Genomic DNA, 24,044 nt, shown 5'->3' on the forward strand with positions numbered 1-24,044 from the left:
CCCAGAGGGCGGTCAAGACCTCCAGCCTTTCACCCTTTGGGCTCAGCCCTGCTGCCACAGCCACAAGCCACCCAACCCAAGTCTGGCTTGTGAACCCAGGCCCAGAGCCCCAGAGCTGAGTGGACCTCCGGCCACCGAACGTGCAAAGCTGCTTCACAGGACAAGGGACCTCCTTCTGGACTCTCAGCTTGGAAAAAACGGTGATGGCGAAGGAGCTTGTCACACCTGAAGGCTGAGTGTGCCCAGTACATTGTTGCCGGTTCCTGAACTGACCCGCTTTCTGGGTTGGCACAACACACTGAACCATAAACGAGCCAGGTCAGCTGGGTATGCATAACAGGCTAAGCCACAAACACAATAACGAAGATTAAGCCAATTGAGCTCGGTAGGTTGTGCAAATATACCGTTCTTTAAGCGACCCAGTTACACGTGCTAGGAAACTCAAGAGTTCCCCATCAAAATTTCTTTAATTTGCACCTCCTCACTGGAAGATGTGCTCAGAATGAGGACTCGTACTGAGACACAACAGGTAGCCTCTTCCATGGACAGACAACCATCGTGAGGCCAATGGCAGAATCCCAGCAGTAGGCCAGGATTAGTCAGTCACAGAGGAAGCCTTGGAAGGCTCCTCCGGAGACTGGTGGGGCAACTTAACCTTGAGAATAAATTTCGAGTGGGCTGGATCTCACCCCAGGTTAGATTTCAGCATCATAAAGAATTGAATTCATGCCTGCGTGCCCCAGTTCTCCTCCATACCTGGTGTCATACATGTTAGTTCCCACGTCGAATTTAAAGGTCGGGGGGAAGTTGAGGGACCCCTCTTGGAACCCCTTCAGGATGGGCCACGTGGTCTTTGCAATGTTAAGCTGCGGAAAGGGAGAAGCCGGGAGAAAAGCGCTGGATGGTTAGGGCTCTTTCTCTCTTTCTCCCCCCCCCAACACATACACTACAGCTCCCTCACACCCCACTGGTGGCCTCAGGGGCCACACGGGCCACACAGAACTCCTGGCCTCCCAGGAGCAGTCAACTACGTGGCCCACCGGGCCAGGCAAGGACAGTCAAGAGCTACATTGCCCAGCAACAACCATGCCAGAATTCATTAGGAGCTTCACCACCCTCCTGTAGCTTAAAGACAGACCAGGGTTTCTTACCATCAGAGGTGTGCATCCATGCACCAGTGCTGGAAGACTGCTAACATACCCAACAACTCTTTCAGGAATGGTCTGGTCATTAGTAATTATGACTGTCTGCACCCCTGCACTTTGTCCCCCTGTGACCTGCCTATTTAGTATGCCTCGTCCGAGCGTAGGCATGTACTCACATACCCCTTCTCCACAATATTTCTCATGAAGCACACTGTGGTCCCAAAAAGCTTCTGCCGTAACATGCTGGTTAGTTTTTGAGGCAGCAGACCTAGCAGGGCTGATATGTCCCTGACTGTCTGTGCCTGCAGAGGGAGGCCACGGACAGCAGGAGGAAAGGTCCAGCCGACCGTCTTGCAGTCTGTCATGCAAGAATTCTGGGTTCAGTTTTCCAGCTTCGCCAGGGAGGCTAGCAAAGGCCCCTGACTGAGGCTAGGAAGGACTTCCAGCCAAGAGTCAGAGCTAATATTTGGCTAGACGGACAGAGAGTTTGGCTTAGAAAATGGGGCCTTCCAAGACCTGGAAGGAATGCCAATCCCATTGACTAAAAAATGAAGATGCCCTCAAGTCAAGTTTGACTCCTGCTTGAATTGCTTCCATGGGATTTTCCTGGCCACAATACGAAGGAGTTGGCTATGGCCTTCCTCTGGAATGTTTTTTCGGATTTCCCACTCTAGCGTCCAGCTGTGTGATTCCCGGGGGGCCCTGTCCGAGCGAAGTTCAACCCCACTTAGCTTCTGGGTTGGCCAGGCGCTGCCATCTAGACGGACAGCACAGTCGAGGCTGATGTGAACTGAGCACAACTCCGTGGCTTCACGGATACGTCAATGTGGTTTTCCTGGCAACTGAATAAGTAGGTTGCCTTTGCTTTCTTCCAGGACTTTTTCCAGCTTCCCACTCCAGCCCTGGGATTCCCTGGAAGTCACCCTTCAAAGAATTAACCAGGCCTGACCCTGCTTAGCTTCTAAAACCAAACAAGGTGGGTTGACTGGATGCTGCCATCCTGCTACAGCCTTGACATGGCTGGAGCTCAAATCCAGGCAGAGCAGTAGCTGTGGTTATACAATGTACTGTATGTAACCAGGACAGCAGTTAGACTTGCAAAACATGAAGTTCCGGTTAGGTTGTATGCGTGCACGTATGTCTTTGTCTTACAAGTTGCATGAATGTGGCCACCAGATTTATTTATGGCCTGGAAAACTGGTCAATGGCATAACGAGATGAAGTATTTTTTGTAAATGCAGCCAACAGGTGAGATGACCAGTTTCTAGAATGCTTAAGAGCCTTAGGGATCACCTCCAAAGCAGAAACGGATGCCCACAGTACGGAGGCAAGATATCCCCAACACGCTCTCATGCACACTGAAGCTCGTTAAGATCCCACAGCCAGAACTGAATAGCAAACACTGAACAACTTTGGTATGATTTTCAGGAGAAAAGAAAACGGGTGTGTCAAGCTTCAGATAAACTGAACATATGGAGGATAATGAGAACATGCCTTCAACAAACAGAGGGGAAAATGGGCACAAAACCCTACATTTCGCAGCAATGCCAATACATCACACGGCTGGCTCCAGGCTGACTGGCCTAAACTGGGTATGAAAGTCCTTCCAAAATTTTCCATCGGATATGCAGTCCTAGAAATGGATCGGGGCATTTCTTGGAATCTCTCCAGGGCAGGGAGAGATCCTGAAACCATTTCTCAAGGGTAGAACTCCCCCTTAGAGATGGCAGAAGCACAACCACTGAAAGAGCCCCCTGGGCAGGGTTTCCTCCTGAGATCTTCCTTTGGGATTAAATGAACAAGGGAGGCGGCAGACCACCGGGGAGAGGGTCTCTGCTTCTGATCTTTCCATCGGTTGGGCCCTTTCCGAGATGCACAGACTGCCCGTGATCTGAAAAAGGCCCACGGGAGGACTCCCAGCCTGAGGTCTCCTTTCAGGGCTGAATGGAAGGGTGGGGAGCCAGAGAGAGGATTTCCTGTTACGAACCTTTTCACCCCTTTGCAGGGCCAGGTTGCTACTAAAATAAATGCCAACACCACACTGCATGCGTGAAAAAGTCTTTGGAAAGGTATTTTAATAGCGACTGCTCTTTCATCAAGCTGTATGACCACAGGATGGGGGGAAAGCACGCGGGAATTCTTTCTCAGCCCGGCACTGCTAATCTATCCGTCTGCCTTATGGTGACATCTGCCTCCAAATAGAGATCATGCTGCCAGAAAGGTAGAGCTTCAAGGAAGAAAACTCCCAGAAGGAGACCAAGCAGCGCTCTAATTTTTAAAAATTATGATGATTTTTCAGCCGAGGGATTTTGGGGAGAGCTCACGTGACAGACTTGAGCAGTGCTTGGACAAGCAGCATTTTGGCACCAAATATGTTGATCCATCACCTTGTCCACCGGTTCTGCCACTCTCCCACCCTGTCCCTGAGAGTCAAGGGTGCCAGGGCTGGGGGCACAGGGCTCCCAAATCGCCACGCCTGCTCTTCCCACCCCCTGGATCACGAAGCACCCAGGCCTTGCCTGGTTGGTGAGGCCATCACTTCCAGCCCTTCCTGCTGCCCTCGAAATGGGAGCGAATGGGGGAGGGGCAAGACAGGGTCAAGGTATCCTGAATTGACGCCCAGTTTAGGGGACCCCCTGAGGGACCCCACCGGGCTTTGGGTCTCCCTCCCTCCTGCAAGCTTAAGAAGTGCATTTTGGCCGCAAAGCTTCAGGAAGAGCCTTGCAAAACGCAAGGGGGTCGCGCCGATAGAGAAACCTGATGTAGGACCCCGTAAATCATGGGGTAGGACTGCATCAGCTGCTGCTGCTGCTTTTACTGATATAAACAGGGCTCCCTTCGGGCAACAGCTTAACTTGCGTGACTGAATTAACCCATCTTATCATTTCTTTCCCTACTCTGAACTATGCGCCACGCAAAGGGCTGGTTGGCACAACCAAGAGGTAAACCAACAAGGTAAACAAACAGCCGGGCTGAAGGGACTACTGAGGATCAAAGGTAACTCCTGGGATCCAACTGTAAAGTGTCATTTTGATCCGCTTCGCGATGCACTGCATCTTGGCTAATGATTGCTCAAGTGACACTTTCTTGGGGCGGACTGTTCTGAGCATTGGGAAACTCGGTCTGTTTGGGAAACGGGGGGGTTAGGGTTAGATGCAGGCTTCAGCAAGCTGTTATTTCAGTCCAATACCCCATGACTTCTTTTAATTAGACACTGAAATGTGGAGACGGTCGTTTATGGATTTCCCATATTTCATGTTGTGTTGCTTGGCTCTCAGCAAAGTAAAAACAGATCAAGCCTCCTCGGAGTCGAGCTCAGCTCTCCCTGACTTCAAGGACGCAGAAAACGTCGTTTTTGGCTAACACCGCAGGAGGGGTTTGCCACTGCCTCCTTCCAGAATGTTTCTTTTTGTTGGAGGTCCCCCTTCCAAGGATTAACCAACCCTGCTAACGTTTTTAGTTGGCCAAGATGGCCAGTGAACAGCCAGCCACAGAGCCACGGAGAAGAATGGGCCCCATCTCTTGTACACAGAGGCCAGGGTGCAACAGGTCTGGTGTGGCCTGAGCAGGGAAATGGGTCAATCCCACAGGCCGCTCCTGTTGGCCCCCCGCAACCCCCAGCCCCTGCACACACACTAGGCACACACGTGCATTTCTCACCTGGTCCTTCTCCCAGAGTTGATGCAGGATGTTGTTGTCAATGGCGTATTTCACGTAGCGGATGTCCAGGGTCTCAATGCGGAAGTTGAGATCCCCAAACCAAAAGATGAGGCTGGAGGGAGACAAAGGGAAGGAGAAGGAAATGGGGAGCCTTCATCAGACTGATAAAGGTTCGGGAGACCGTCAGATACACAGCCCTTGTGACCTCATTCCTCACCTGTTAGAAAGAGAACCAGAAACTCTCTGCCCAAATGCACACAGGGATATACTGGGTCTAAAAGAGAATTAATTCAGATGCTGGAATTCTTCTAGCCCTAATCCTTTCATCTCAACCAATCTATGAGAATAAAAAAGAGTCACTTTAGGTGGCCACCAAGGACCCTGTCCTGGCTCTTCAGAAATTGATTGTCCGGCAAGTCCCAGCCCTGGAGTTATAGACATCACAAACCCCATACCAGGGAGGACTCGTGCCCACCATCCACCAGCCAGAAGGCTTTGGCTGGCTCCTGCAGACCACCAGGAGAGAAGGAGATCTGCTTCCGTCTGGGTAGGCTAGGATGGCCATTCTCAGGCAGCCTGGGTGAAGGAAATTCTGGGAACTGCCACCCAACACACCCAGAAGCACCAGGCTCGGAAAGGACCGAGAAAGCTGGAGGCCACCGAGCAGAAATGAACAGAGGAAGAAGAATCAATAGTCCGTCTATTATTATATTCTTGCTGGATGTTTGACGACGAAGATGAGTTCTCTTGGCATCAGGGAACATCACCCCCACCATTCCTGTAGCTGTTTTCTGCTGCTTTGCTGGAGTGTCAGGTGACACCGGGAGAGCAGCAAAATCACCCAGCTGGCGTTGCGGGGAGGGCAGGGACCAGTCTGAGATGCGTTGAGGGGGCTGCTCTCCCTGCGGACGCAGCTGAAAGACAGATGCTGGCATTCTTCTAGCCCTAATCCTTTCATCTGAACAAATCTGGATTCTATGAGAATGAAAAAGAATCCCTTTAGGTGGCCACCAAGGACCCTGTCCTGGCTCTTCAGAAATTGGTTGTCCATGTGGGGAGAGCCACTCAGGGGGTCCTCTGCCCCTTCTGCTTGCAGGCTTTTGCCAGGGACATTTGCACAGCCAGAAGCAGCTCCAGGAGAGAAAGGCCTGCGTGGGCAACAAAGCTGGACCCGAGGCGGGCCGACCTGCCCAGGCAGCCATTTTTCTTGGGGGACAGGCAGGTCCAGCCTGCTCCTTTACTGAATAAAACCGGTGCGTGGCTGCTAGAAAGCCCTCCGCTTTCCAACAGGTCAAACAGTGCAGCCGGTGGCAAACGCCCGTCCGGTCAGGGGGAGGATCAGGTGCAGGCGGGCCGGGGATGGGGGGTGAGGAGTGAGGAGGAAGTTGTTGCCCTCCCTCCTTCAGCCCCTCTTTCACCGAAACGTCAGAAGAGCTGTTCGGTTTTGCTCCATCTGAGCCTCGGCTTAGTTTCCTCCCAAACTCTTTACGTCTGCACATAAAGAGGATTGTCAAAAATAACGCCACAGTAGTACAACAGCCCTTTAATCATCAGGAGTGGCCTTAGGGGAGAGTCGAGATGCAGTCATGTAAGAAGATATACGTCCTCGTCCTCATCTGAACACGGCTGGAGATTCACACCCGCCCCCTCCAGTCGAAAGGGCCAGTTCAGAAAGCGGACTTTTGACAACTGCCAGTATTTCCCCCTGCTCTCTTCTGTCTCTTTTTCTCTTTTAAGCTGAAAAGCCCCCCCGACCAACACAACCTGGAACAGCGAAGTGGGGGCAGTAGAAGGGGAGGCATTTTATCCGTGCCTTCTGGAGCTACCATACGCAGACACCCCTTGCGTTTGCTTTTCCTTCTGTGGGAGAAAAGATCTGGATGCACGATAACGGAGAGCAAAGTGGAATAAAAACAAGGAAGGTGGTAAAAACTGGAGCCCTAATTTGCTCCCTGAAGGATCATCCCACTTGGAGACTTTGGTTTGCCAGATGCACACCCAATCCTACATTACTTTAGACCGCAGCACCCATTCCTTCAGGAGTTGTGCTTTGCTCCTACCGTGCCTTCCTCTTCACCTTTTTGAGATACCTAATGATGATTTTAAGTATAATGTATGTAATTTTTCTAAACACCGGATTCAGACTGTTTTGTCTTATTTCCGTCCTGGCTTGGGCACTGTAGGGGGGACTGGTGGGAGCAAATTCCATCGACCATTGATCATCAGTGACTGAAATGAAACAACAGACCTTCCCAGCTGAGAAGACGTCCACCAGAAGAGAGTGAACTGGCCAAGAGCCCACCCACTCCCCGGCCCTCCTGGGCTCCCTTTTCCCCGGAAGGACTGGAAGGACACGGGGGCTTATACTCACTCGTGGTCAAGGATGCCGTTGGCCGAGGGCCCCTCAAACTGCTGCAAGTGGAGGATGGTGGTAAAGTCCTCTTTGCGCTGCTCCGCCTTCTCCATGTGCGCCGGCAGGTGGCAGTTCAAAAAGCAAACCATGTGCCCGAAGATGGAGAGCCGGACGCTCACCCCGCCCTTGTTGCCCTGCAGCGAGAGAAGGAAGGCAGAGAATCCGTGGGCCGGGAGGAGGAGGGGGCAGATGAAGGATTCAGTCTGGCCTGCAGGAGCAAACACCAGAGGCCGGGATGGTCCCACCTGGGAAGAGGCCACCTGGAAAAGCAACCTCTGGCAACTCAATCACCGTCGCTTTTCCACTCGGAGCGGTGCCAAACAGCCAGGCATCACCTGCCCTTGCCATCCTGAGGCCAGGTGGCCAATTTAGGTGGGGGCTTGACTGAACGGGGGGAGAGGCGGGAACTGGCTGCCCCAGCAGCTGTCCACGGATGGTGCTGAACTGAGCCCCCAGCACCACGGCTAAGGCTCAACAGGCCGAGTGCCAAATTAACCCGAGACTCCCAAAGCAAGACAGGGCAGCCGGTGCCAGCTGGTGTGGCATGTCACAGCTGTGCTCCAGAAATGGGCAAGGCCAGGTCCGCTTAGGGACCTCAGGCTCAGGAGTTTTCAGGAGAGAAATGGGTGCCGTCAACATTGATGAGGCTTTTGCCCCTTTTAACTACTACATACCTCCCCAAAGACAAAACTAAACTAAACTAAATAGAAGGCCCTAACTCTGGTCATGAAAAGATGTTGGCAGGCTGCAAGGATCCATGCGCCAAGGCTTTGCATTCCTGCCCTAAAACCACGTGACAACTGACAGCGGAATGGACTGCCACAGAAAATGGGGGAACCCCCCCCCTTTTGCCCAGCAGGTCCTCCACTGAGCAAGGAGCTGACGAGATGAGTGACCACAGGAACAATTCCAGACCTGGAGCTTCCATGCCCCAAGGCTGGCAGAGGCAGGCCTACCGAAGGAATTCTTCAGAGCCCAATTCTGCTCTCTTGCTGCACACACTTTGGACGTACTGCTCCGCAAAACGCCCCGCGTTGTGTCCCTGAGTGGCTGGGATCACTTCACCGGCCAGAGAAAGGCCAAGCAGCTGCTTTTATACCACATGCTAAGCGTGGCTAACTAAGCGTGGCTAACTGTCGCTCCGTGTTTGTGCAAACCCAGCCGGTGGGGTTAGTGAACGGTTCCACGCATTATGCAAACTGCAACTCACCTCAGTCCCCAAGGGAAGTGCGTGCAGTCAAGATTTCTCCCGCCCAGCCTTAAGTGGCCCTGTATAAATCACGCCGTGCCCAGGCAGCGGTGGCAGTTCACTCACCCAATAGCCGCCCAGTCCCGTCCGGGTGCAGTCCGTCTGGATGTCCTGCAGAAAAGGCAGGTGGTAGTACTTGGCGAAGACAAACAGTATGACTCCTTGCATTCGTACTGTGCTCACCTGAAACAGCAAAAGGTAGTAAGAGGAAGCAGTGCACCGAGTTCTAATTCTGCCCCTCCATACTCCAAATAAGCCTAGGACTCAAGGGCTCCTTGCTTAAACGCCCACCAGATCCGACGCATTGTACTGAATCGGTTTGGATAAACTTCATGTGCCAGTTACCAGGCCCAGGTTGGCCGTTGCACTGGACGTGACTCGCCAAGGCCTTCTCCGGCCCTGCAGTGCTTTTCACAGAAGCCTGGATCTGGCTCCCTGAGAGCTTTTCCCACACGGAAGGCAACGTTAGAGCTGCATTCGAGGAAGACCCCGAGCAGCCAAGGAGAGCCGTCGAAGAGGAGAGGTCTGGAAGGGTGCAGCGGATACCGGAGACACACAACACCCATCTCCGAGAAGGCGGCTGAAACACATCTTGGAGCATCGGAAGGGCTGTCATGGAGAAGACAGGCTCGGCTTACGAGGATTAGATTTCAGCTCAGCGCCAGGAGAATTTTCCTAACCCAACAGTTTAACAGGCTGCCTTGGGAGGCGACAGGCTCCCTTTTGCGGGAGATGTTTAATCGGAGGCTGCTGGAGGTGCCTGCGCCGATCTTCCATTCTGTGTCTATGAATGAAGTCCATTTCAGCCGGCCTTGATTAAGCAGGATGTCGCCACCAGCATGTTGGAGAAAGACCCTATGGGGGAGAACTCTCCAGAGCCAGAGAAGTTACTTCATCTGTTGAGCATCAGGCTATTCCCCGCCTTTGCTTGGGAGGCAGTAGAATGAGGGGACAAGAAGACCGTTAAGTTTCAGTACTGTCTGTGACAGACGAGAATAAATCGGAGCGTAAGCAAAATAAGGAGTGTGCAAATCACAGGTATAGAAACATACTTATGATAACCCTGACTCTTAACTGAGCGGGGACCAATCTGCTCTGCCTTACAGGGAGTGGCTTCTGCACATGCTCAGGCGCTCTTGCTGCTGAGCAACACGAGTTGGCTGCTCTGCTGATTCGAAGACGGCCCCGCTTCAATCTGCAGAGGCGCTTTGCTCGAAGCAGATTATCCCTTGGAAGATCTGCACAGCTTTGGAGAAAGAGCAGCCCGTGTACTCAGTGATAACATTTCCCTGCCAAATTATTTATATTTCTAATTAAAGCAAAAAAAAAAAAAAAAAGAAGTAGAAGTTTTTTCCCCCCTTAAATACATTTTACAAGTTGAAGCTGTAACGGAATTAGGGACTGCGGGGAAATTCAGTTGGATTTTAATGAGAGCCTTCCAATTCACACTTCAGTTGGTGTGAATTATCAGCCTGCAAAATCTGTCCTTTTCTGGACTTTGGGATGTGGTTCACAAATAAAAAAGGAAAAACACAAAAATAGATTTAAGGAAAACAGCAGACAAAACTACTTTATCATTATAGGAGAATATCTGCACAACACCACGTAAGACGTTTGGGAAAACTGCCTGGAGAAAATGCACGTTAGGACTAGAGTCGGCAAAAATATATACATTTGGAGAAAACATATTCAAAATGTTTAATGAGTGTTTGTGCAGACTTTACATTTTAAAAAGTTGACTTGTGCAGAAATGAACTAAACTGAAAAGGGAGGCTGAAACGCTGACATTTCTCTGGCCCCGTCTACAATCAAAGCAGGAAGGGGGGTGCTTTTCTGGGACATTTTTTTCCCTTTCCTTTTATTCTTTGTAAATGTGCCCTGTTATAAATTTTAATTGTATATTTATTTATTGTTTTAATATGTTGTAAGCCGCCCAGAGTCCCACACTGGGGGGAGATGGGCAGGGACAAGTTTAATTAATTAATTAATTAGTTAATTAATAAAATAAAATAATTAAATTAAATTAAATATATGCACACACGTAACAGAATTAATTAATATTCTGTTGCGTGTGTCATATATGGAAATAAGTCGAGAAAAGCTATATCACAACTTACCTCCTAATCTTCTATTTTCAAGAAAGTATTCTTTTTTAATTACACCCCCCCATAAAATCGAGTAATGCAGTCCCCCCCAACCCCGGGATGGTCCGAAATGTTCTTCTCCAGTCTGCCAATTTTTCTCCACAATTTTAGACTGCAAGTTCCATTGGTGTAGGCACTTCTCTACTATTCTATAAAGCACTAGACCGGTGTTGTCCAAACTTGGCCCCTTTAAGATGAGTGGACTTCAACTCCCAGAATTCCCCAGCCAGCTGGCTGGCTGGCTGGGGAATTCTGGGAGTTGAAGTCCACTCATCTTAAAGGGGCCAAGTTTGGACAACACTGCACTAGACATAATGATGCTGTATTGGTGCAAACACAGCCCAACAAATAACTTCATTCCATGCATATAAAAGTGAGACTTAAGGGCCAGCTGTAAAGTGGAACGTTCCTCATTTCGAACTTTGTGGCAGCCATAAAGATACTCAGTAATCCAAGCCAGGTGGCTGAACCTGTTTGCAAAATGCTGACCCACGTGATGACTTGACTTACCACGTGGTTTCCCCCAAGGGCAAGCTGGGTTTGGCAAAAGGGCTAAAGATAAAGGCAACCCAGCAAATGGGAAACGGCTATTGCTTTCTTTCCTGGGAGCCACTTTATTTACGGGGAATCTGCCCCGAAGAGTTTGAAACTGCCACCACCTCTGTTGCGTGGATACGGACTTTCCACTGGAATGCAGACCGATTGGATGGTTTTCTGTCTCGCCTGTTTTGGCCCACTCAGCTCATCCTATCTGGCTGTTGGGGGGGGAAAACAGGAGGAAGCACCATGTACGCCCCTTGAGATCTTGAGATAGGCTACCGAACTAGCAAAGAAATTGATCAATAAATCTTCCGGACTCCAGCCTCCTGCAAGGAAGCTCCCGCAGTCTGATTGGCGAATCTGTGAAGCCGTCTCAGTTAGAGACCGCAGGTCAACTGCTCGAAAATCCTGCAGCAACCGGCGGTCTCTGTCTGGCTTGGCACCGGAGCTGACTGGCTTTGCTTGGATGTGATCTTCCAATTTTATATTTTTTTTTACTTTAAGTGGCTGCGAGGGAGGGAGGGAGGGAGGGCCACATCCGATCAATAAAAGAAACAAAGGGAAAAAATATCCAGAAAGCACAGCCGCATGTCAGCCGTGACGTAACAGACCGACCGCAGGTGCCGAGTTCCAAGGAGAGGAGACGGGATGCTGCTGTAAGAGGACCCGCAGTCCTCACCGGGAGCAGCGCAGAGGCTGCCCTGCTTGGAAACCGCCAACCAGGTTTCAGGATAAGCTCTGGGGATCTGCGGCAGCCGCTTCCCATTTTCTCCGTCTCAGCAGCACCTGCTCCTTGCTGTCTCCGTGGCGTCGCTATGGCGATAACGGCCACGTGTCATCGTGGAAAAAGGCAGGCTTGGTTGGCAATCCCATCGCTGGAATTTGGTGCCCCAGTGCCAGGACTTTCCCCAAAGTCTGCCTTTTTCCCCCAATGATTCTTACTAAGATGGGTAGCCAAAAAAAACCTTTTCAAAGGAGAAAAAAGTTGGTGAAATTCTCCCAGATGTGGCACAGAGCTGGGATGTATTTTATTTTTTTAGCTTGCCTCTGCAAGGAGGGGGGATAGGGGATGCAACTGCTTTCACTTTATAGACAGTCCTCGCTTAGTGACCACAACGGGGACTGGCAGCTCCGTCGTTAAGCAAAGCAGTTGCTAAGTGGGAAATCATGCGATGGTGACTGTGCTTTCCTTCTCCCCACTCCCCACCCTTTGGAATGCTCACCCCAGCGATGGGACAATGAGCAAGGGAATCAGTGTTTGTATTTACATTCATTGGAGAGGAAGGGATTACAAGAGAGTAAGCAGGTACACAACGGGGAACACACATGGAAAGCAATGTGCTGGTGCCGGCAGCCCCAAGCACGGTATGCAAACAGCCAAGTGTATTCCCCATTGTGTGCCTGCTTACTCTCTTGTAATCCCTTCCTCTCCAATCTTTCTGCTCTACAAGTAGAGAAAGAAAGAAAAACCACAGGTCAGGCACAGGACAACACATACTGACTGCAATGGCGATCCCATGACGGAGGGATGCTGCAAAGATCCTAAATGGGGGTATTGGTTGTAAAGTTATTTTTTCAGCACCATCGTAACTTCAAACACTGAAAAAATAACTTTACAACCAATACCCCCATTTAGGATCTTCACAGCATCCCTCCATCATGGGATTGCCACCGCTGAACAAGGCAGCCGGTAAGTGAGGTCTACCTGTACAATCATTTTTCCAGTGACCTGAACCCTTCCCATGCCATTCACGCTCCAGCCCATTATTTCCCAACTGTGGCTGTTTCCAGGTGTGTGGACTTCAACTCCCAGAATTCCACAGCCATTGCTGAACATTCTGGGAGTTGAAGTCCACACTCCTGAAATTGCTCCTAGTCTATTCCAGTTCCAATAGCCCTGATCGCCTATTTCTTAACACCTCTTAAGCTTACAAGCCAAGGAGGCCCAACTCAGATAGGGCCAGGAGCCCAATTTCTGGGCAATATCCCTACTGCCAGCCCCACCGAGAACTGTACAAGCTTTTCAGGGCAACTCCGGTCTTTATTTTTATTCCAGACAGATTTTCAATTACTTTCTTGCACTCCTAAGTAAGATGCAGAAAGTGAGCAGTCCACTGCACTGTTGTCTTGACCACAGTTTCTTTCCCTTTTCCTCCGCGGAAAAGTCCCCCTGAGGGAAAACAGCTACCACTGGTTGCATTCACACAATATTCAGTGAAAGATAACCAAGCATTCATGACACACGTTAAGCTCGGACAGCTTTACTTTGGTCAGTTAAGTATGTGTGCGCGTTTGAATGTAATAGCATATCATGTAAACTCTCCACCCCCGTTAGTTTAAGTGCTATAGCGGTTTTCAAAGGGAGCCAGAAAATCTGGGACTCGGTCCCAAATGCCCAGGGCAAAGTGATGTGCACTCAACATGCCTGGCTGTATCAATTAAATGCCAAGTGGCAGCTTTGATATCATGCGCCAGCCCTGCTCGGTTCATTTTCGGTGGCTCAGCCTGTGGTGCAAATCCACCCTGGCCAATTAATTTATGACTCAAGGTACACAAACCCAGGAAAAGAACTAATTCAGTTACATCTATTTACTCAGCTCCTCTGTGATGAGTTCATTCCGCCAGTCAGCAAGGAGGGCACCCTTCAGTGTCTTTTTCGATGGTGAGGATTCACTTCCGCCGCCTGAAAGCCGCCTCTCTTGGTCCCAGAGGAGCAGATATAATTCGTTTGGAGCTAGGTGAGAGCCACTAGCTGCTCGGGTCCAAAATTGCTAGAAAAATTCAAACCAGGCTTTGAAGACCTGGTTCTGCCACTTGGCCTGGGGTGGAGAGGGAACTCCTCAAGCATGGGGATGGCTAGCCCCATAGAGGCCTCCTGTCTTCAGCCCCAGATTTTTCATTTTCTTGGACTCTCCTTTCCCTTTCTTAGAAATGTTTTTAAATTGATGTTTTATGTATTGATATATATTTATGTTTTTAATGTTCTGTGTGAGTTGCCCAGAGTTCCCCCATTGGGGGGAGATGGGCGGGGGAGAAATTTAATAAACAAACAAACAAATAAATAAATAATAAAAAAAGGTCATCCGATGGCTATTCGGAAAGTTTATTTATGATGGGTGCTCCAAGCAAATTGTACCATAGTTGATGTAACTAACCCGGTTTTCCAGGTCTGCATGACAGGACTAATAAACCTGGTTCATGCAACATGCTAGTTGGTTCATGCGTGGCTCAACGTGTTTTGCAAACCCAGAAGATCGGGGGGGGGCTCCAAATCCTACTGTCCAGGAGGCATCATTGGGGTTCTGATATTTTGGTCCATCTTCCTAGCCATCCTGCGGCATTCTAGAGGCTCACTGCAGGAGCAGAAGGCTTCTGGCTGGGCCACGTGAGTTGAATCAATCTGCTTCTGGGCTTCATTCACTTCATGACTGGGGAGGAATCGGCTTATCTGGCAGGCATTGCACGTCATGTGGCCTGGTTTTGGAGGGTGGGAGGATGGTTACAGGCAAATGAAATGCCTTAAGCCTTGCCCTCACTTTACCCTTTAAACTGCTAAAAACCGATAGAGCGTTCTGACTTGCGGGGGGGGGGGATCGCTCCCTGAAATCCTCCCCAAATGCCAAAATAACCCAGTTTGAGATTTTGGCCCTGCGCGTTCCAGGGTGCATAATAGCTGCCCGGCCGCGTTTTGGTCAGTCGCTCTGCAAATCTCTTCCTGATCTTCCTCAGGGCTTACCAGTACAAAATTAAAGGGGCTCAACACCTCCATGAAAAGTTCACTCCACTGGTCGGTGAAGAGAGCATCCTTCAGCCGTTTGTTGATCATGGAATTCACCTCCTGCAACCTGCAAAAAAGTGCAAAATCAGCAGCTGACTCCCTCTGGGAACGTCACACTCCACATCCTCCCTGCACCAGGGTCCTCTCCTAACACCCCTTCAGTCCTCCCCCATCGATTGCTGCCCAGCGAGGCCTGCAGCAGACGAAGAGGAAAGTGTCCTCCTCAGGTGTTCGCGCTAAGCAGCTCAACAACAATTTGCCTTTTCAGCTTATTCAAAAGCAAAAAGCAGGTGAGTTCCCCTGCCTGGAACAAATATCAGGTGTGGTAACGTGTTGCCGAAACAGGGCAGTTGGTGCCCATTCAGAGCCCCTTGGCACATGCCAGTTTGGAGACAGGGAATGGGGGAGGAGCATCCACTGCGCATTTCTCATTGTCCAAGATTTGGTGGTCAGATGCCCAGTTCAAATGATGCCCAGCACACAAGGGGCATTGCTATTGAAGGAGCCTTCCCCAATGTGTTGAACCACTGTGAGTATTGAAGTCCTCCTGGAAGGTGCTCCTGGAAGCCCTTACATCCCTTGGGCAAGGCTAGAATTCCTGGCCTTCAATTCCTTGGCTGACCCCCTTCTCAGGTTCACTGTGAAGCCAAATGGAACGTGTGAAACTCTGCCTGGCTAGGAAGATGCTTGTTCTATTTGCAGGATGGAAGAGGAGGTAATTCTGGTCTGAAGATCGCCAACTCTTCTGCCCGCGTCACTGGCATGCATTTATCAGGATTTTTAGATGATACAAATGCCCAACAAGACCTATTTCCCTGGAAGAAGTGAACGTGGAGCAGGGGAGCGAACAGCCATTCTTTCGAGTCACTTCTTGGCTCCCTGAAAATATTGTCATACGTCTCCACCCCAAGAATTTGACCTTGGATCAGGAGACAAGGAGGAGAAGCGTTAGAGAACGCTTCTGATCAATGCGAGCTGAAGATCTGCATTTCTATAGCTCAAATCTTGGAAATCCTCTTGAATTGGTAGGGTTTGCTATCTGGGACTTTGGTCTGTAAGCAAAGGGAACTATAGATCTTTGCTATTTTGACTAATATACAGGATATCTTTCACATTTTCAGGCAGGTGCCCAGGCTTCAAACAAGGAAGGCAAGGAGGCTAAAAGGGATTCTGGCACTTTCCGATTTAGAGCTCGGTGCCGTGAGTCCAGGCCAAACAACTTCACCTCCAGCTTGTCACTCTTCTCATGTGGAACAAGAGCATTTCTGTGGAATAAAGACGCTTTTAACTCACAGCTTGAGAACTTTCTTAGCAGCACAAACCATCTTGACAGGATCGAATGCAGCGTGCCAGGCTTTGTTTGTCAAATCCTACCTTTCGCTAGTCTGCCTAGATCTGCATCCCTGGAAAGGGGCCAGCTTTTTCTCTAGATCCTGCTCAGGAGCCTTTCAGAAAAAGCCACACTGAAGTCCCCCGTCTGCCCTCTTCCGCTGCTGGAGTTGGCAGCCGAGCCGTTTCAGAAGTACCAGAGGTGAACCAGTCAAGAAAACGTGGCAATCTGGAGGAGTCTGATGCCAGTTAGCGTGACCGGATGCAGAATTTAAGAGGAAGAGGCTTTTTCAAAGCTTTTGGAACTACGTAAAACAAGAGAACAATTCTTTTCCTTTCTCCCCGTTTTTTTCTAGTGTCCCACTCTTTTTCTTATTTCTTAACATAAATAAGGACACGGCTAAAGCATTAAATGTTATTAATTAATTATGTCATCATTCTATAATTAATCATTAACAATCATAATTAAATGCCATTATATGAAAATAATTCTTGGAAACAGGAATTCTGAAAGGTTCAGCTTGTCACCTCTGGAAAGTGACCACTCCGAGAAGAAACGAAGATTCACAAGCCCTACATCATGGATAAAAGTTTCAGAAATGCCAAATTTCAGGATGAGGTTTTATTATTCTGCCAATTGGGTGCAGCAGTTAAACGCACCAGGCTAGAAACAGGAGACTGAAAATTCCCTTCCTGCCAATCACTTTCAAGGAAGAGCGTCCTAGGAAGAAGGAAATAGCCAACCCCAAAATGATGCCAGGAACCCTGCAAGGACTTGTCCAGACAGTCACCACAAGGAGTCAAGAGTGACTCAAAGCCACACTCGTATACGATATTAGTACATCACCATACGTGTACGTTTGCTTGTAAGTTGCTAACCCAGTGACTTAACCTCATTTCAGATATTTAACTCCACTGCATAGCAGACAGCAGCTGTAGTGCAAATAATATACGGGGAGAGGGGACCACTTGCTGCCAGATGTAGCAACAGCAAATTGACAGAAGACAGCCTGGAGGAGCAAATCCATTTTCGTCGCCAGCAGCCATGAGGGATTCTCCTGGACCGTCCCGGCCCTCCCTCGCCTGCTGCTCTGAGAGCATCACCTCTTGCATCTTCCAGCTTCCACGAAACACCCCGTGGAGGAATCCCCACTGTCCTCTCCCCGCTCTGGCCGCTGAATGCAGCAACTGGGAACAGTCTGGGCAGCACCCTGGTCAGAAAAGAGGGAAGGGATTCCTCCAAAGAGACAAGAATCACGACCATTTTCCCTGACGAGCATTCAGTAAATAACACCATTCCTTTTTGTGATGAAAAGGCGCCTTTGGCCGGTTGGAAGAGAGAGATGCTAATTTCTTCTGTTGTTCCTCTTTATGCAACTGGCCCGTTTCTGCTGGAGTGGCGATCCTACCAAGAAACAAACTCTGAATGAATTACTTCACAAGGTCTTCGAAATCTAACGGGAGGGCACTGCTCAAAGTCTCCAGCGGATCAGCAGCCCGGTTGCTGCCTGGGAACCGGAGGAAGCTGGGCTTCTTCCTCCCTCGGTAAAGCAGCCTGTTCTGCTCTGTGACCTCCGGCGTTGCTCCCCTCCCATCATCCTGCCTCGTCCTCCTCCTTCGCACTGAATTTGGCTCCCGAACCACCAAAAAGCTTGCCACGTCTTAGCTCACAGGATTCAACCTGCTTGTTCTGCTCACAGTGTCCACGTGCATTTCACTCAGGAATGGCCACGCTGGAGACCCTGCAATCTCACCAACTCCACTAAGTGCGAAGGGGAGCCAGATCTGGGTGGGGGACACAACTCAATCTCCCAAGTCAAGCTGCAATGTGACTGCACAGCAAGCCACCCTTGGGGAATTTTGAGAGTGTGTGGCAAGCACACTCACAAAATGGCTGCCACGGGAGGCCTGTCTATTCACCAGAACAGTTGGGGTGGTGGAGATGCCGAGATCCGCAGCAGCCACTGACTGAATCAGCTTCCTTTTGAGGAGCCAAAGGCATTGCTGCGAATGAACATGATGCTGGAGGTGACTGACTGGCTTTGCAGTTTCCGATTTGGTGGCACTGTTGCTGTTCAAATCCTTGAGGGTGTGACAAAGCGCGAGGTGCAAAGGGATGTAGAGTTAACCTTGGGGAATGAATGAGCCAGATCTTTCAGAAAAGATTTCCCAAAACTGAGAAAGAAGAACGAGTGAGAAAGAAACTCAATGTAACCCTACCTTGATTTTGTTTAGTATAAGATGGGGCAGAGAGAAATTCACAGGCTTTCCAGATTCGGTTCTTCTGCTCAACAATAAAACAATAAACAACATCTTTATTGTTGAGCAGAAGAACCGAATCTGGAAAGCCTGTGAATCCCTCCCATGCCTGTGTCTTGACCTGGCCTACCTCAAAAGGCTGACATCTACTTAGCAACCTTGGGAGCCCAGTTCTGGGACCTGCTCTCTTGGACACTGTTGATTCTCACTACAAAAGGGACCCGAATGGGGGCTGACCCACAGATCTCCCAGGAGGCACGCCGTCCCTTCACCTTACCCAATAGCAATCATGTCAGTGTCGCTGGAGTCCCCCGTGTTGAGGTGCAGGAGGGAGGTCACATCGCTTGGGGGCATGGCGGTTCCGACGTTCCACGTCACCACCGTGATGCTGTGCAGAAAGAAAAGGCCAAGCACGTTACCCCCAACACACATCAGATCTGAGCTGCCCCCCCTACTGGAGGGGGCAGGCCCTCTTCTTTACAATCCTCTCCCTGGGAGGACCCACTTGGAAAAGTCTACCACCACCTTGCCCTTCAAACGCATGAAGTCCCACCATCCCCAGTCAATCTTTCACCAGTGGTCAGAGGGAGCGGCTATACCTGAATATTTATTCCATTTAGGTACCTGATGCGTGTAAGGGGTCCTCCTTCATTTTATCCTCGTAATTACAACCTTGCGAGGTGGGGGGACCGGGAGAGAGTGACTGGCCCAACCAAGAAGCTTCTGCAGCTGAGGGTGGACTTGGACCAGGACTACCGTCCAACCAGCCCACCCCACCGGCCCCCCAACCTCAGCACCACCTTTGTCACCAGCAGCCCCTCACCCCTCCCCTGCATAACCTCAGCCGTTTAAAAAGCTCTTTGATATCCCCAAACCCCAGCAGGGTGGGCCACAAAGACCCCAGAGCAAAATCACTGCAGCAGAATGCTGGGAGAAAGCCAGCCAATGTTCAGGGATGCGTTTTTACTAAAATAAAGCTGCCAATGGGTGTAAATGAGGCTCAACACAGCCTTTTCACCCTAAAAGAGCAGCTAACATTTTTGTCTCCCCTCCACCCCCCAAAATATCCCATCAACAGAGCTGCCTCTTGGGCCCTTGACTTAACGCAGAAGCGCCCTTTCGTTACCGTTCAACCATCTGCTCAAAATATGTATATTTGCTGTGGTTGAATTTTTGACACTATACTCACGGCCACTAGTTCACATCCATACATTTTACACATGTACCCCACAATACACGCACACAATTTGCATTATTTTACATATATCCATGCGTGCATATTAATCTCTCCTATTTTATATGTCTGCATTTCATAGCAGCCAGAAGTTATTTCCCAGTTCTCCATGGCTAGAGATGCAAGCTATGGTAGCAGTCTACAAACTCCAAGATTCAGTCATGAAATATTGTTTGCAGCTTCCAGATCATGTTTTCCCCAACACGTATTTCTGCCCTGACACCTATGCCAGCCTTTAGGAAACCACAGCAATGTCTCCTTTGAACTGGGCACCCTTGTTGGGGCTTGATAGATGCCTCCCTGTAGTCTTCCAGGCAACAAGTCAGAAGGGGTTTAGCACTGCTGCTTCTGGATCTTCCGGTCTAGTTTTGTGGCTCTGGAATTTCCTTGTCTCCCCTACAACCACAAGCCGGACCTGACCCTGCTTAGCTTCATGAGGTGAGCCCAATCTCTGCTCATCCTCAGGTGCAGCCATGTAATTGGAAATAGGATTCCCTGGACGCACGCAGGCCATTTTAACAACACAGAAGTAGTTTGTCATTGACTTCGTCTGGGATGCGTTTCCAACTTCCCAAGGGATCGTGTAGCCCTGGAATTTCTTGATCATCTCCCACCCAAGCGCTTCAAGACTCTAACTGGCCACATAGGCCAGCTTTGCGTACCACCCTCGGCTAATCTGTGATTCAGCCCGTTGGGAGAAGGCAGTCCTCCACTCCCCCAAATTCTGCAGAACGCAAGAAGGCGTCCACCAGGCCTTCGCTGCCTTCAAAACCTCTCAGGATGTGTTTCTCTTTCATTGCTAAAGAAACAGACCTGACAGCAGTAAAAATATCTCCTGTGAAAATAGCTTGGGGAGAAAGCCATATCCTTGACGGCATTAATGGGGTTTAGAAACGCGAATGTCAGGAGCTCTATAAATGGAACACCCACAGACCGGGGCAGTTGGGGGCGTGAATTCTAGGCAACGTTACTTTGCTTCCAGCAACTACCCACGTCTACATCTTGAACAGCAAGCCAGGAGGACTCCAGGCAGGGAGAAAGGAGGCGGCTTCGCTGGGTCTGCCTCCACCACCCAAAGCCTTAAGCAGGGGATGTGGGGTGGGTTGAAGTTATGCAAGGGTCAGCCTCCCAGCCCCTTCCCGGGATCTACCCCTGGAGGCAGGAGGTGAGGAGAGCCCACAGTTCTCCAGGACAAATTGCCCATCTCAGCACATAAAAAGAACTACAGGCCCCCTTGATCTGGGGAGAACACAGAATCCAAAATCCAGGCCTTCATTAAGACTAATCAAAATGACACGTGTATAGGCATCTGGATTCTCAGCCAAGAGGTCACAAAAATTCAGAACTGTTGTTTGGCTTGCAATGCTCCGCTGTTTCTGCCCTCTGCCAGACCAAGACACCTGGGTGCATCAACTCCGCCAAGAGACAATCTGGGGAATACGGTCTCTAGGTTTTCCAAGCCAGAGGGAGCAACCATTCCTTTTGCCCTCGAATGATAATAGTGATCTGACTTCTCTAGAGGGATTCTGCATTTGGATCACAAGTCTGGCTTTGAAATGCAGGCCACACAATTGAAAACGTTTCACCTAATTTCTGGACTCTATTCCCTCTTGTCCTTGGACCCTCCCTAGGTTTTCGGGCTGTAAAGGGGACGGTGGGAGAATTGTACTTTCAGATTTGCAAGATTGATGTCAGCCTTACCAGGTAGACCAGACAGGAAACACAACCAGCTAAGCTAATTCTACTTTATTGTAAAGCTGCATTAACAGAATCCTGCAGGTCTGAAAGTACAATTCTCCCCCCACCCACCCTGAGGGTCTTAGGGAGGGTCCCTTCTGAGCCTCTTGTTCCACCCACTATGCAGCTGCGGGCTGCACCCCCTCTTATCTGACCGTTCCCTGGGCACCATCCCTTAGCCCCATCTCCCAAGGTCTTTCCCACATACCATTACATCAATAAACATCCCCCAAAGGAGATAATTAATCATTAGTTTACCTAGGTTGACTGTATTGTTCTTATTTGGAAATCTGGCATGCAACTGTAGCCTTCTTCCTGTCCCTACATTCCCTTTTCCCCAAGCAACTCTTTTTTTTAACAGATATATGGAAAGATTGAGCATTGTTGGTTCCATAAGGGAATTCCTCATGCATACCTTCCCCGTATGCCAGAAGACATCGTTACGGACATACCCTTGTATTTTTTGAACGGCACAAAATATGCTACGTTCTGTGTTTTGGGGCTGTGGGCAGATAGCGCCAAAGCACATTGCCCCCCATTTTCCTGAAACTGCCCCGAAGGGAGGAATCCTGGGGAGGTGAGCTAAGAACCCCTGGCCAGACCGAGCTGGCGGCAGCCGGTCACAACTGTCTTCCACCGGGGCGCCTTTGCAGGAAGGTATCCTCTGGGAGAGTTTGAAACTATCCCACATCTTCTAGGATTAAGAGGTTCTTATTTCAAATCTCATATTTCAGGGCTCAACCAGCAGCAATGATAGGGAGGTTTTGAGGGTGGCCTGGCTGGCTGGCTGGGGGACCCATTCAAAAAGTAGGTGGGGAGAGTTCAATTACACAGCAGGTCCTCGCCAAAAACTAAATGTGGTAGAATTTGATTACACAATAACAAAAAGGTGGATTTATTTGTACTCCCTTGTGCATCACATGTTAAATAATATTATAATTCTGCCCTACGGAAAATTATAATTCAGTTGCAATTTCGGAAAGGGTTTTGCAAGCAGCATTAGAAGCCCACCGTATCGAGAACGATGATGTCAACACTATTTTAATAATGCGGATGAAGTCTTTTGGCCGCTAAAGGACATTGGCTGGTCAAGTGGACTTTTGCCATCCTTGACAGGAACTCCTGGAAGGGGCTGTCGGGAGCCCACTGGCATCATATGGAGGTGATAAATCCCAGGGCATTAGCATAATTAAACTGCACACACAGAAAGGAGCCAGTTGGCATCCAGAAGTAAGAGATTCACTGCAGATTTAAAGAGGCAGCTAAGGTGGGTTTGAGGAACACAAGAAGGGCTGGAGCAAAGGCATCATGTGCTATGCTGGTAGTCTGGCATCAGGTATCTCCTAGACCAGGGTTCCTCAACCTTGGCCACTTTAAGACGGGTGGACTTCAACTCCCAGAATTCCCCAGCCAGCAAGAGTTGAAGTCCACCCGTCTTAAAGTGGCCAAGGTTGAGGAACCCTGTCCTAGACGGAGCCTGTCATAGCATCGTACATCTCTCGCGTTGCAATTTGCATGTGAATGAGCAGCCTCGTTTCTCATTCTCAAAGTGAGGCACCAACTAAAAACTCTTTGGATCTGAAAGGTGCGCTCCTCCAAATTTTGCACCGCCATCCTTCAGTCGGGGGACGGAGAAGCCTCTGACAGAGCGAACTGGACCAAAATGCTTCAGTCCACGACACTGACGTGTAAAAGCGGGGCACCCCAGGCAAAGCTACAAAAGACACATGTGTTCTGAGACATGTTTACACATTTGAGCGCAAAGGGGTTTTTTTAATATCATGTTCAGTCCATCCAACTCACAATGATGGGGCTGAAATGGACAGGTTCAGGAAAGGAGAAAGGAAGAGAAATCGAACTAAGTCAGAAGGGGGAAAGAAATGGAGATGGGGTCCAGCCCCTTTGCCAGGCAGTCAAGGCAAGACCTCCGTGCCCACGTACCCCACGGGCTCACTTCCCACACACTCCTCCTGAGCCTGTTTGGGGGAAGGGCCCACCTTTTCCCCTGGGGAGGTGCCCTAACCTTTCCATCCGCCTGAAATCGCCCTCTGGTCCCCTCCCGGGGTCTCTAGAAGCTGCATCTCTGGGAAGGCAGGTGGGTGGGCCTCTCATACACACAGCTTAACACGCACATCATCTTGAGGCGCATGGCTGGGCTGCCCACTCGGCAATTGCTGAGGCTGGTCTTGATTCACTGATTTCATTCAGAGGGTGGGGGTGGATATCCTATCCTTCAATAAAATCCCCAGGGATGCTTTAAAAAGTTGAAGAAAAAACACAGTTAACAAACTATTTTTTTTCTAAAAGAACACAGGGCAAGCAACATGCCGTTATTTGACAAGGAGGAAAGGCAGACTCACGTTTTCTGTGCGTACCATTTACCAAAATCATCCCTTTTGGGCTTTTAAATACAACGAAGGGATGAGTACATCAGTGTTACCATGGAGACCCCCCTTATCTCTTTAATCCAACAATGTGGCTTACTTGCAGCAAGTGTTTACTAAGATGTTTACATGTTCACACAACATGCTTAACCAGGCCAGCAAAACCTAAGAG

The 24,044-nt window shown here is 49.7% G+C and overlaps 1 protein-coding gene across 2 annotated transcripts in view; it reads right to left on the reverse strand.

Annotated features, from left to right (window-relative positions):
• Positions 1 to 24,044, reverse strand: part of INPP5J (inositol polyphosphate-5-phosphatase J) — a 44,964-nt gene that overhangs the window by 9,902 nt on the left and 11,018 nt on the right. Inside the window, exons 3-9 of one of the 2 annotated variants that reach the window (XM_088143848.1) lie at positions 18,795 to 18,905; positions 14,888 to 14,996; positions 8,534 to 8,650; positions 7,177 to 7,352; positions 5,023 to 5,079; positions 4,806 to 4,917; positions 757 to 866 (exon numbers count right to left, since the gene is read on the reverse strand). In XM_088143848.1, the coding sequence (XP_087999974.1) occupies positions 757 to 866; positions 4,806 to 4,917; positions 5,023 to 5,079; positions 7,177 to 7,352; positions 8,534 to 8,650; positions 14,888 to 14,996; positions 18,795 to 18,905 (792 nt within the window). The remainder of the gene's footprint in view (positions 1 to 756; positions 867 to 4,805; positions 4,918 to 5,022; positions 5,080 to 7,176; positions 7,353 to 8,533; positions 8,651 to 14,887; positions 14,997 to 18,794; positions 18,906 to 24,044) is intronic. The other variant, XM_088143849.1, reaches the window with a different exon arrangement.

Source organism: Python bivittatus, unplaced genomic scaffold, assembly GCF_059951505.1.
Source record: "Python bivittatus isolate LINGU-HERP-01145 unplaced genomic scaffold, Pbiv_v1 ctg000390_np1212, whole genome shotgun sequence".
Taxonomy (NCBI): Eukaryota; Metazoa; Chordata; class Lepidosauria; order Squamata; family Pythonidae; genus Python; species Python bivittatus.